Raw genomic sequence first — 13,148 nt, forward strand, 5'->3', positions numbered from 1 at the left:
CTGACCCCCTGGTTGGAAGCATTGCCACTCAGTACATGACTAACAGAGCAGAGCATGACAGAATGGCCAGACAATGGACCAAAAGATACGCTACATAAATTGGATTTTCGTCAAACTCTTACATTATTTGTCTGTGATGGAAAGAGCTGCTTATGATTTTGAAGGGGTGGGGGGTGGGAGGGTGCTGGTAAAGAGTAGGGTATTTCTATAACAGATTTTATTCAGTCTTTTATTTCCTAAGATTTTGTTGTTGTAACTTAAGGTATCTTGCTACAGTAGACAGCTAGGATTTGGAATAGCATACTTTAAGACTGTAATTAGTTCAGCAATATTAGCTCACATATAGTACCGAAAAGAATGTAAACTTCTTAGACTTCTTTGGTTTTCAGTTTGCTTGCAATATATAAAAGATTAAAACAGCTTAATTTTGTACAGGTACATAGGTTAACATTTATGTAAAAGTCCTTTTAAGACTCTACACACTGTTTTTGCTTTTTGTTTGTTTGGGTTTGAGGGATTTATTTTGTTCTGGGTTGAGTTTCCTTTTTTTCTTTTTTTTTTTTTTTCTTGTAAAAAGATGTTGGGATTGTTTTTCCCTATGGAGGGCACATTGGTATTTAACAAATCCTTTTTAAAGACTGTCATCTCATGATCTGTGATATGGAGAGGTGGATATATGGCTTCATATATGAAATGAGAAGTAGTTAATGTATTATTTTATAAGCCAATCTATCTTTGTGAAAAGAATAAAGGGTTTAATCAGGACTTATGGTAACCTGTAGTGAAATACCTTAAGCTGTTTAACTGTAAGGTGTGGAATAGGAGTCACTCAGTGGATTGGTTGTATGTTGTGGGCTACTTAAGTCTGCATTTGTTACTGTGCTAATAAAAAGATGTTTAAAAAAAAAAAAAGAAGAAGAAAAGATTTCTGCTTAGTCCCTTACTTTGTCATTTTGCCAGAATGATGTCTCTGTAAGCTTTGTAGGATTTATGCGGTGGTTGAGGACAAGGGGGATCTGCAGGTGAGTGCACTGACTGCTGCTATTTTAGGAAGACAGTTCTAGACAACCATACAGTGAATGCCAGCATTAGACCTTTATAACTTTTCACTAAGTGTTCTGTGCAGGGACCTGGCCATGAGGAGGTAACTTGCCACAGCGTCCATAATAGTTACTTTTTAGCTTAAGGTTTCACAGTGTTGCCTCTGCAGGACTGGCATGTTGTTTGAAAGTACAACCAGAAAAGTGTAAGCCATCTGGAAGGGAAAGAGGCAGGAAGTAAAAGGAAGAAAAGAATGTCTTGATGCTTTTCTGGTGGTCTATTCACACCTGGAAGAGACGGAATCGTGTCCTGGTAAGGTAGCAGACAACACCATAAAGGAGTATCTGTACATCCTTTAACTACCTATAAAGATTATCTCCTAGAGACATGGTGTTTGCATTGAGGTGTGTAGCAACAGGGCAGTTAATTGTGGAGATGGCATTTCTGACCACTCCCTTAAGGTGAGGGCCGGAAGCACAGATTCATTTTTCATGGCGAGTGCTTCACCTTGCAACATTCTTGTGAGTGCTGGGTGGTCATCTGTGCTCTAGGATTTGGTTTGGTGCTTTAAAATAAATCTGTCTGTATTTCATTTACATATTTCTCTTGCTGTCTAGATACAGAGCAAATCTAACTTGGTCCAAAGTAATCTGTTAATCAGAGGTGTCCTTTCCTTCGCTGGGTGGGTAGTAGCACCGTACCCTCATCAGCTGAACTGCCATTCATTTGACACAGTGCACGTTTTGGTGTATGAGCTCCCTCAGCTGTTTGGTACATAGCTACATTGCACTAGGAGCACCTTTGGTAATCTTTCCTTCTCCTCTACAGAGTAAAGAGGTAAATGGCTTAATCTCAGTAGTTTTTTGCCAGCTTCTTTCTTTGTGCCACCAAGAGACGTCAAATTAACTGTTTTAACTGGTGGGGGCAAGTGATTTGTACAGTGTTTATCCAATAAGCTTTAGAGGAACAGAGAAAGATGGTTTTGTTTACTAATTTGTTTTTATTCTTTATTATAAGTTTTCTCCATTATCTTGTGAAGGGACTCTGGTTTTGCAGAAGCCAAGTGATCCCAGTGACCTAGAACAGGGTTTAAGTCAGTGGAACAGGAAGAAGAAAATAAATGTTCTGGCCATTAGGTACTACGTTATACTCTGTACTTTGCTTGTTCACCCTGTGTAAAACTCTACTACAGCAAGTTTCATTTTTACTCAGTACCAGCCACTGTGTGCATATCATTTGCAGAGGAGACACTAGATTTTCCATCACTTCTTAGTAAAACACTATGATATTTAGAAAAACATCAGAGTAAGTTTATGAAAGAAAACAGTGGGTGGTGATTTTCTTTTTTTATCTGAATGCCTTGAATGATTTAAACTCTACATTTAGCCAAATCAAAGAAAATGTGTTTGCCTTTATGTAGCGTATTTGGAAAAATGGCCTTAGTCATTTAGAAGATACTGTTTCTCTTGCCTGTCTTAAAACACTGTCAAGTCCTGGGAGTCCAGTGGAGCAAGTGAGCAAGCTGCACTTGCACTGCACAGCTCTGGCAGCCTACAGGTGACATCAGTCTTGGCAGAAGAATTGGCACCGAGTCTGCAGCATGGAGAGCTGCACAGGAACCAGTCATCCCCATTCTTTCATCTCCAGGCATTTTAAGTTCATTCTGCCTTGTCAACCTGCACTCCCTTGGCTCAAGGGTCGGCTTTAGTGCTGTGCTGTTAGGAGACATCTTCACTTATTTTGACTGATCCAAGGCTGACTCTAGTCCCTTCCAGAAGGGTTCTGCAGAGCTGAAGAAGAAGAACATGACCCATTCCTTGGTAAGAGGTTGCAGCGAGGAGGTGAACCACTGCTGCTCCAAAGTCACCTCCACCTCCCAAGCATGCAGGTAGAGAGGGAGTCTTCTGGGTAGGGAGAAGCCTGGAGCACACGTGTGTTCAGTAGGAAATGAGTGAGGAGGGAGTGTCATCCTGCTGGGGACAATGACTCTTACTGGCCAGGTGTGGGGAGGTCGTGCTATCGTGCTTACTCAGCTGCAGTGTGGAAACAATTGTATGTTCCTAGCAGGGCATTACAAGAGCTTGCTCATTCATAATTGCTCTCTTATCTTACTCCTTGGCCACAGCAATTCAAACTACATTGAGCAAAGCACATAAACAGTTTCGTCTACCTTCATTATAATGGTAGGGATTCCTGTTTAATTTTTAGTGAAGTGTACTGCTGCTCTGACATTAATAATGTTGACAGACCTTAGTAATGCTGGCAGGCTTTATTAATCAGTATTCAGGAAGAGCAATACTATGAGCTTAATTGTGATCATTAAGCACATTATTTAGCAGTTATGATATGACAGTGCAAATAATGCTTGTGGTTTTGCTGATTCACAGTGAAATTCTCAGTATTTGTTCAAAAGAGGATTAATTTAATGGAAAATGCAGAAACTGGGTACTTCACTCTCTCTCTTCCTGCTCTTGCTTTCAAATATAAAGAAAAGCTAGCATCAATTAGTACAGGAGGTTCTTAGATGCCAAAAACTGGCCCCTGTCTCTGGGAAAAATTGCTCATTCTGTCACTCTCTATATCCCCTTTTGTTCAGCTGAGCGCCAGGCTGGCCTGGGACAGCAGATTCCTGCAGCACGCAGGTTTGCCAGCGTTGAGTCAAACACAGCACGTGCAGTTGTGCTCCTGCAGCCAGACCATGTGCAGTGCATGAAGACCGGGGCCATTTGTGTGGGTATTGCTGGGTGTTTGCCCAGGGATGTCCCCAGAAAGGCAGGCAGCCTCCTGCCCTCCTTGGCCCCACCTGCAGAGCCATACAGAACTTTTTGCCAGCTGCTACCTGGCCTAGGCAGGGTGGATTGCTGCAGCTTGCCTGAGCAGCCAGGTGAGCGTGCCCTAAGCAGAGCCCAGCAATACCTCCTGCATACAAATCAATCCATACAATCCTCAGTAAAACAACCACCTGTGGGAATGTGGGACACCTCTGGGATTTGTAGTGGACATACTGGAACAAACCACCAGCTGTGTTGTCCTTAGGTTGTTGTTCAATCAATGAGCTCTGAGAGCTGTTCTGGTTTCTACAAATGAATTCCTGACCTGAAAGCACTGCTTACTAGACTTCATTGACAAGGTTCATGTTGGGGTAATTCCCATAAGATGTGGGGGTGGTTTTTTTATGATTTTTTTTCTTCCAGATGCTAGCAAAACATCAGTGGCTAAATCTGGTAATTGTTCCTCCTGCTCCATATCCTTCTCCTACAGCAAGACACTGATCTCAGCCTCTTGCAGCATCAAAAAGCCCTGTGGCCCTGTTGAAGGTCAAGGTAAAAGAACTGTTGCCATTTCAAATATATCACCTTTCCAAATGGAATGCTTTATTGCAGTTAATACTTTTTGTGACTACAGGCTATAGATCTGCAGAGGGATTACATACTGGTAAGCTTGTTGATTTGTCCCTCAACATGGCTGTATCCAGGCATGGTAAAAGCCCCTGCTAGAGAGGTATCCATCTATCCCTTCCTCCTCCATAACCCTGGCTGCAAAATAACTGCTCTCCTAAAGTGCTTTTTGAGGCTTTTACCACCAGCAGCTTTTCCAAGCCAAGTCTATGAGAAGAAAGGATACCTCTTAACTATAAGCTTGCTGATTTTATTGCTGAATGATATTATTGCTTTAAGTGAAACTGCAAGGAGCAAATGGCACAAAAAGGACTTAGACTGTGACCTGGCAGCAGGAGACAATGCTAAGCTAGTCTAGTTTTCACAGTTATTCCCTTTGCTCTTCCTTCCAGGCAAGGGAAATGTTGACTTGTTCTGGGACTGGGACAGTTTGCTAGCTAAGAAGGTGAAGGGTTCAAGCAGTGTTTTCCGATCTGTCACAGTCACTTCCCACAGTCTCACTTTCTCAGCCCTTGCCCATTGCTGTGCTGCTTCTGTTTCCACTTGCCTTTGGTCCACGAGGTCAGTTTTGTTCCCCAAGACAATAACTGCAACCTACAAACCAAACAAGAGGGTGAGCTTTATACCAAAACCATCCACCAGTCACCATCCTTTTAAACAGTGGGCAAAAAGCAACACCGTTCAGTCTTGTTCTGTAACTTAGCACTGGCACAAGGTAAGTTGCATGTAGATTGGAATACCAGGGTCTGGGATTTGAATTAGCCTCATCTGCTTATGGGTTGGAAGCTTGTTTTAATTATAGGATATGCAGGACTTCCCCTTCTTGCCACCCCACTCCCTGCCCCCAATGAGTGCTTGAAGGGAAACAATAGCCAAGAGATCCAAAGTTACACAGCCCCATTCTCCACTTACTTGGCAATTGAGCTGCCCTAGACAAATGATAAGAGCATGACATCCAAGTAGCAGCAGATGCTTGAGGGATGAAAAAATGCACAGCAGCAGAGAAAGCCTGGATCCCACACCAGTGGGTTTTGCCCAGTTTGTTTCTTGCCCAAGCCCCATCCCGCAATATAAATAAAGCCAACCGTGCCAGCAGCCCAGGCAGGCTGGGCTATGGGCCCCTCTCCCAGCTCAGCCCCGGGGCTGCAGGGGACAGTCTGCTGAGAGGGGCAGTGAGCACCAGCAGCGTCCTCTGGGGAGTGCTTTCAAGAGCAGCAGAGCTCTATCGGATCTGCAGTTGTGAGGATCCATCAAGTGACTTGTGTCACTATCACCCAGACAGTCCAGTGTGACTGAGCTCAGTAGGTACATGAAGCCTCCCCAGTGCTTCAGCTGTACGAAGTGCCAAAGGCAGTGCTGGCCATGTGAAGATACTGCTCCTCCTTATTTTAACTGTTCTCTAAAAATGTTTTACCAGCACCGGCTCTTAGGGGGAAACCATGCCTACATTTTTAGTTCAAGGTCCTTAGTCAAACTCTGTTTTCATCTCCACACTAGTGGTTTGAGAAAGATCAAGTGATAAAGTCCTCTCTTGATGATGATTTGTGGGGTTTGCTGTGGCCACACTTGCTTGCTTGCTCTTTCCTGTTCAGGCTAACTCCAGAAGCCTTCTGCTTCTTTCCAGCTAGAGATGTTTGTCCTGTTCCTGTGAGGTCTGAGACTTCCTTTCTTTTCTACAGCAGTCCAGGGTGTTTGGAAAAATGCTGCTTTTCCCCCCTCTGTGAAGGCTTTGAAAGAAGCTATAATCTTCATGTGTATTTACCACATGCTCCAGCTGAAATTTAGCTATGGTAAAGCTCTGTCAGTGTAACAGAACAAAACCTCTATTTAGTATAAAATTTGGCCAGGCTTTAAGGTGTGTGCTGGAGAGCCCCCACAGCCAGCAGAGGCAAGGAACCAGCCATCAGTGCTTTCTGTCATCTGCCACACAACAGGGGACTGTGCCACTCAACGAGTTGAAGTTCTGCCAGCTCAAAAGCACCATGTGTGGAGATGCATCCCCAATTCAGTAAAGAATTCATTTTAGCAGAGCTCAGAGTTAAGGTCACAGAATCCTTAATCTGCTGATTAACAGTTTACCTTAAGGTGAGACTCCTGATCTCACCTTGTACACCTTAAAGCCTATTTTTTTAGAAATCATAGGAATGAAAACTATTTTATGCATCTGACTGTGGCCACCACTTTTTTAACCACCTTCTAACCTCAGTCAGAATCACAATTTTAAGCTCTCCAAAAGATAAGCAAATTGGCTTTTTTCTAAAATACCTGCATGCACTGAGAGAGAAGAGTTCTGACAGGTAACACAGATGAGCAGGACACAGATCCTGTTGGGGCTGTGCCTCCCTCTCTGCATTACAACATGCTGTATAGTACCAAATCAGGGCCATCACAAAACACAGTGCCTGGGAAAAATTTCCTGCTTGTCCACATTTCCTTGCCCTGCAGGGGAGTTATGCTTGACTCCTGCATCCCTGATATACGTGACAGTCTGCAGCTCACACCAGCCCTACCACCCAACATGCCTCTCCTGTGACTGCACATTCATCTGCCATCAAATTTGAGCCTGCCTTCTCTACCACCTTGTGTGCTGTCAGTACAAAACAAGTTACATTTTTGCAAAGTCTCTCCCTACCATTATCCAATTAATTCTTCACGCTTTTTTTTTCTTTTAAACAGCATAAAACAGGCATTTGGAAAGCTGTAGGCTAAAGACATTTAACAGGGAAAACTACTCCAGAATATAGATACTGTAGGAAAAGCCGTAATGCTAATGCCACATGCAAGTTATATTTGTTTAGCTAAGCTGGAACGCTGTCAGCTGAAAACACTAGCTGCTTTCTAAGGGAAAATAGAGCAGTCATTTCACACAATTGAATTGATTCAATATGGTTGTTAAAATACATTAAAGCTGCTTTGCCAATTGACTAATGTCTGGGAGACCCATTGTCAATTACACTAGTTTGTAAGCCATCAAGTACATGAATACAAAACAAACAAGGATAATGCCCTTCGTTACATTATTCTATGCACTTGACTTCCCCTGTACAATATCTAGAAAAACATGAGTTGCACTGCTGTGGACCATATGTTTTATTAGTCATAAGTGTCCTGGCTGGTGCATTCAGCTGACTGAATTTTAGCTGTAGTAGAGGAAATAAGGAGGAGAAAAAAAAAGCATTCCTTTGAATGACCTGCATGGCATGTGAATTAAGCTTCCCTGGCGTGTGAAGGCCTCCTTTTTGCTGGGTTACCCAAAGCTGTAGGTACCTTCATTTTCCTTTGTACACGACTTTAACAGAAACAAAAGCTGGGCTTTGTGACCTTAACTTCCTAGTTTAGCCAAGCATGCATTTACCTCCTTTTTGTCCCTGAAGACATCGATCTCCTTTTTGAGCAGCTCGACTCTCTGGAACGCCTCGAGGCTGGTCACGGCGTACACCAGCACGAAGCCGTCAGCCACGGAGAAATAGTGTTTGGGCAATTCCACGCCCTCCTGCAGACCCCTGGTGTCATAAAGCCTCAACTGTTCCTTCACGCCTCGGTCTGTCTCCACCGACGCCAAATACACATCTTCAATCGTGGCACCCTCTTCTAAGCCTGTTTGAAAACAAGCGGGAATGTTCCACTGCTCTAAGTACAGCCTCACTATAAGAATGCTTTGCAGTGCAGCAGAATTTTGCCCCACAGTAGCTTTCAGTGTGTTTTACAGAGTGACTTGACCAGGCCTTGACCTTGCCTGGCATCTCCATGGAGGGCTGTATTCATAGATGACTGCATTAGCTATTGCCAATAGTGACCCTGTAAATACATTCATATGTAAGCACATGATTATGCCTGTAAAATTAATCGATGCAACATGCACATTCAGAATAGGATAAGATATATGCTCTCCTCCCAAGTTTTCCAAACTCCAACCACCCAGTTGCACCAGTTCTGTGCCAAACATGCTGCAAAACGAGCCTGCCCAAACATACCCTTTTGGAACAACAGGCAGGGAACACCAGATAGTGAAGTACTAACAGCTTTAACCTACTTCTTTGCCTCATAATGAGCTGGATCATACTGCAGAAGCAGGAGCCAAAGGGATAATTCTGGAAATGAATGTGTATTAGTGGTATAACTAACCCATACGTAAAATTAAGCCAGAGAGGGAAGGGGGTGTTTGCAGACAAACAAAGTTCCATACTATTTTCACTCAAATACACAGTGAGCTTTTTCTATCCCCCAGGGCTTTGAAATTACTCAGATTGGAACAAGTTCATTTAGTGCAAGGCAAGAGCATGCACAGGGTAACAAGCTTTCATATATGTATCACCTGTTCCACCCTGACTCTCCGCATACCGGCCCTCCTTCCCTCCTCCTCTCCACACAGTAAATGTGAGGTAATTCAAGGCAGCTTGCTTTGAACTAATTAAAATTATATTTTCCTAAGCCAAACCTAAAAACACATCAATCACCTTAGCTTTATGTTCCTCCTGGATGCAGGTGCATAAGGTTACAGGTTGAAACAATCTATGTATAGTGTAGCTGGGCCACTTTCAGAGTTGGTTTTAAGTATTCATACAAGCTCTCTGCAACCCACGTTTTTGCCTCCACTGCACTCCTATATACAATTGTTTGCTGCTGCAGGACTACAATAATGAGTCCTGCTTTATTCTTTTTGTCTGTCAAAAAGGGACCATTTTTAGTGTATTGTTTAAGAAAACACAAGGGATTATCTGGCCTATGAAAATAAGGATTTTGCTATATTCAATGACACTATTCAAAACACTTCACACTGACAAACAAGCTAAAGCATTCCACCCACGCTGATGGTTTCCCGTGATGTATGCAGCATTCCTGTGCAGGAAAGTGGCACAAGCTGTTCTTTTTGCCCCTCTCTGTGCAGTCTTCATAGATCAAGCTCTTATTAGGTTTCCAAAGATTTAATTTATCTCACCTCCAAATATAGCCACACTAATGTGTGGGAGCAAAACTCAGAACAGAAGGACAAAGCAAAGGTTAATGAAAAGAGGAAGCACAAATGCATCCTGTGTGATTGTAGAATGTGTCAAAGGGTCACTTTTAAAGACTGAGGTAGTACCAAAGCCCTTTCTGGATATAGCACTGCTGTTTAGACACAGCACTATATTCTTGCTGCATTGTACAGACAGGTCAAGGAAATATCTAGCATCAGTAAACATGGCTTTGGCAAGAAGGAAGGAACCACAAGTACCTAAGTTTTCTTTTTCAAAAGCAACAAATCATATTGTACAGTTTTTCATCCTCTAAATGCTATACTGTAATCCAACAGCCTCTAATATATCCTTGTTGTCCTGTGACAATCTCTTCCTAATGGCATTAAAAGCAGCACTGAAAAGTGTGTCTTTTAACATCCTATTTAATAGTGAACAGGAAAATTTAAGACCTGGGACTTAACTCAGCAGAATAAAGCAACAAATTTTGATGTGAAATAAGGGGGAGGCACTTAGGAGGGAGTTGAAATTTATGCACCAGTATCAGATTCCAGAGGTGAAATTTCACCTACATGCACTGGGGGAGGGAGTGTATACAAATAGTTTCCTAAGTAAACATAGACAATTTTTAGAAATACCTGTGCCACCTTATTCTAGGCCCTGCTCCTAAAGCCCAGGCCATGTACCAGCTGTATCTTGCTGACAATGACATTTACACTTCTTGTTAGTAGCATCCCATTCAAACACTTCCTAGGTCTCCATTCAAAATGGGTCAGGCAAGTTGTTGTAAGAGAAGCAACGCTAGTCAGTGTCCTAGAAAGATGCTGGCACCATCCCATCCTCCCTGGCACAAAGATCCTGATTCTCCTTCCCTTTACTGGCATTCCTGGGCATTCTTCCACCACCTCTGCCTGGGTGGGCAAGGGCAGCTTGTGCTGGGGAGCTGCTGTCCTGCAGACTGCTGCCAGCTTGACTAGATTTTCCATGGAGCAGAGCACTGCAGCTTTCAGGTTCAGAAGCTGGAGGGGTGAAGGGGAACTAACAAGATAGTCCACAATGCCACATTTCCTTTGAAAACTGAAGATATAAAAACTTTGGAGAGGGAAAGGAGGAATAGACAGAAGTGATGCCACTCTCTAGCACCTACTTAGCCGGGGCAAATCTTAGGAGAGGCAGAAAGGTCTCTGTTTTTTACCGACTGCTGCCGCAGAGGAACTGCAATGGGAAGCCTCAGTCAGAAACTGGGTGTTGTTCCAAACCCTTGTGGCTTCCCAGTGAGGAAAAGAAAAGGCTCAATATACTAATGAATACTGCACACTTAGGCCAGGCACAGCAGATAAACTGCAAATACCTAAGGAAATGGAAATCTCAAGAGGGATGGAAATTCAAAAGTTCCCAAGTTGGATCTTGAATATTAATGCAGTACAAATTTTGTGTCTTCTTGAGTACTTTTGAAGATTTCCTGTGTAATCCCTTTTTCCAGAAGAATTCAGCAAAGAGCTCCTAAGACCTGCTATTCCTTATGTTTGTAAACTGCAGAATAACAGGTTTTTCTTATTTAGATCTCAAAAGACAGTGTGTCAGAGGATCCCTGACTTGGGATGGAGCTGGATAAACCTCAAGAGGAGCTGATCAGTTTAGATTTAGCTGCTAGAGAAGTACTGGTCCCACCAACAAATAGCCAGGTTTTGACCCTCAGTTGCATACATTCAGTTCCATTTTCATATATTTCTAAAACACAAAGCTGACTGCAACTCTGTCACCAGGTAGTTTTAATTTAAGAAGTGAAGATGCAAAAAGGCGTCTCTGCCCATGGCAGGGGGTGGGAAGGAGATGATCTTTAAGGTTCCTTCCAACACAAACCATTCTATGATTCTATGAATGCATAATTAGGCTAATTAGCCTCCACATCCAAAGTCTGTAAGCCAAAACCCCAAATCTCTCCAGCTGGAACAAGTGAGGCAATTTCTCTCATTATGGCTTCCACCACAGTAATATATGGTGTTTTCATTCCTAGCTAGTAAGATCTGAAGTAGCTGCTTATGAATAATGTGACCATACCAGCTATTTACACAGCCAGGAGGCAGAGATAAGTCTTGTACAAAGGAGAGTTCCCATCTCCTCCTGTTGAGCTGATAAGTTTTAGTATAGGCTGAGAGGCCAGAAATATTTTAAGGCAGAAGAAAGACTCCCTTCTGCACCATCACTGAACAGGAACACTGTTTAAGGAAAAATATCCATCCTCTTTACAGATATGTCCTGTGTACCAAAGCTAAGCCAGCAAGTCTCCTGCTAGCCTGGTCAAGAGAGGCCAGGCCAAGCAGTGCCAGGTACCACAGGCACTCAGTGGGACAATCTCCTGCTGCCAGTCAAGGACCCTTTTCATGACTGAGGAGACAAGACTGGCCCCTCTTTCTTCAGGACAGCAAGGTGGAGGATTTGGATGAACCCAACACTTAAGTCACAAAAAGAGAGATCATCCCAGGTACCAGGCAATCACCAAATCAAAGAATAGTTAAGGCTGAAAAAGATTTCTAAGATCAGTGAGTCAAACTGTTCAATCAGCACTGCCAAGCCCATCACTCAACCATGTCCCCAAGTGCCATATCTGGTTTTTCTTCCAGGAATGGTGATTCCACCACTTCCCTGGGCAACCTGCTCCAATGCCTCACACCCTTTCCCTAATTTTTCCTAGTATCTAATCTAAACCTCCCCTGGCACAACTTCAGACCATTTCCTCTTTTCCTGGTGTTTGTTACTTGGGAGAAGAGACCGACCCCCACCTGGCTACACCCTCCTGCCAGGCAGCTACAGAGAGCAAAAGGTCCCCCTTTGGAGCCTCCTTTTCTCTGGGCTGAACACTCCCAGCTCCCTCAGCTGCTCCTCATCACAGCAGTGCACCAGACCCTTCCCTTCACAAGCTTAATTTTCCTTTTCTGGACCCACTCCAGCCCCACAGTGTCTTTCCTGTAGAGAGGAGCCCAAAACTGAACACAGGATTCAAGGTGCTGCCTCATCAGTGCTGAGCACAGGGGGATGATCACTGCCCTGGCCCTGCTGGTCACACCATGTCTGATACAGGCCAGGCTGCCATCAGCCTGCTTGGCCACTTACACCATGCTGTAAGTGTGTATGTACCACATACGCATGTGCAATCCTTAGCAGCTATTTGCCCTGACCTATGGTGATACAGTCCCTACATAACCCAATGCTAAATCTGCACCCATTTCAAACATTTTCTTTTGGGGTTTTTTTGGTTTTTTTTAAGTTCCTTGTATTAGTTTGGTGAGAGTGTCTGCCTTGCAATAGCTACATTATTTTACATGGCTCTGAGAGCGTCTCTCATCTATTTGTCCTCTCCCATCTTGGGACATAAGGTAAATTCCCTTGCAGTTTAAAGCCTAGCACAAAATCCAATTTTTCTCACAAGCTACAGGGAACAGATAGTCCTTTTTTGGGTTATTCCTCCTTCCTGAGTACTTTTTCCTCTTTGACCTCAAGCAATCTTGGTGCCTTTGCAAAAGTGTTAGCTGCTGACCATGTAAGTAACAGTGGCACTCAGGGACTTCATCCATGGCCAGGGAGACCTGAAGGTGCTTGTTTTTCTAGGAAAAGAAACAGTGCAACTGGGTTTACAGCACCACCACCAAGCACACAGCCAGGAGCACGGGCTCAAAGCTAAGGGCTTTACACAGCAGCGTGAAACCTCCAAGGACTCTAATCACTGCCCTGACACCAGCTGTGCCGCCACTCC

General features: G+C 43.6%; 2 protein-coding genes across 9 annotated transcripts in view; one reads left to right on the forward strand and one right to left on the reverse strand.

Moving 5' to 3' along the window:
• The window catches only part of LOC102064562 (ubiquitin-conjugating enzyme E2 E1), a 48,497-nt gene extending 47,585 nt beyond the window's left edge, over positions 1-912 (forward strand). For all 6 annotated transcript variants that reach the window (XM_074538464.1, XM_014273260.3, XM_005480938.4 and 3 more), the window contains one exon: positions 1-912. In XM_074538464.1, the coding sequence (XP_074394565.1) occupies positions 1-98 (98 nt within the window). In that variant the 3' untranslated portion in view covers positions 99-912.
• The window catches only part of NKIRAS1 (NFKB inhibitor interacting Ras like 1), a 17,241-nt gene continuing 4,631 nt past the window's right edge, over positions 539-13,148 (reverse strand). For 2 of the 3 annotated variants that reach the window (XM_074538522.1, XM_005480935.4), the window contains 2 exons: positions 7,795-8,036; positions 539-5,033 (listed from right to left, as the gene is read on the reverse strand). In XM_074538522.1, coding sequence (XP_074394623.1) covers positions 4,794-5,033; positions 7,795-8,036 — 482 coding nt within the window. In that variant the 3' untranslated portion in view covers positions 539-4,793. The remainder of the gene's footprint in view (positions 5,034-7,794; positions 8,037-13,148) is intronic. The other variant, XM_074538526.1, reaches the window with a different exon arrangement.

The sequence above is a fragment of the Zonotrichia albicollis genome, chromosome 1 (genome assembly GCF_047830755.1).
Source record: "Zonotrichia albicollis isolate bZonAlb1 chromosome 1, bZonAlb1.hap1, whole genome shotgun sequence".
In the NCBI taxonomy this organism is placed as follows: domain Eukaryota; kingdom Metazoa; phylum Chordata; class Aves; order Passeriformes; family Passerellidae; genus Zonotrichia; species Zonotrichia albicollis.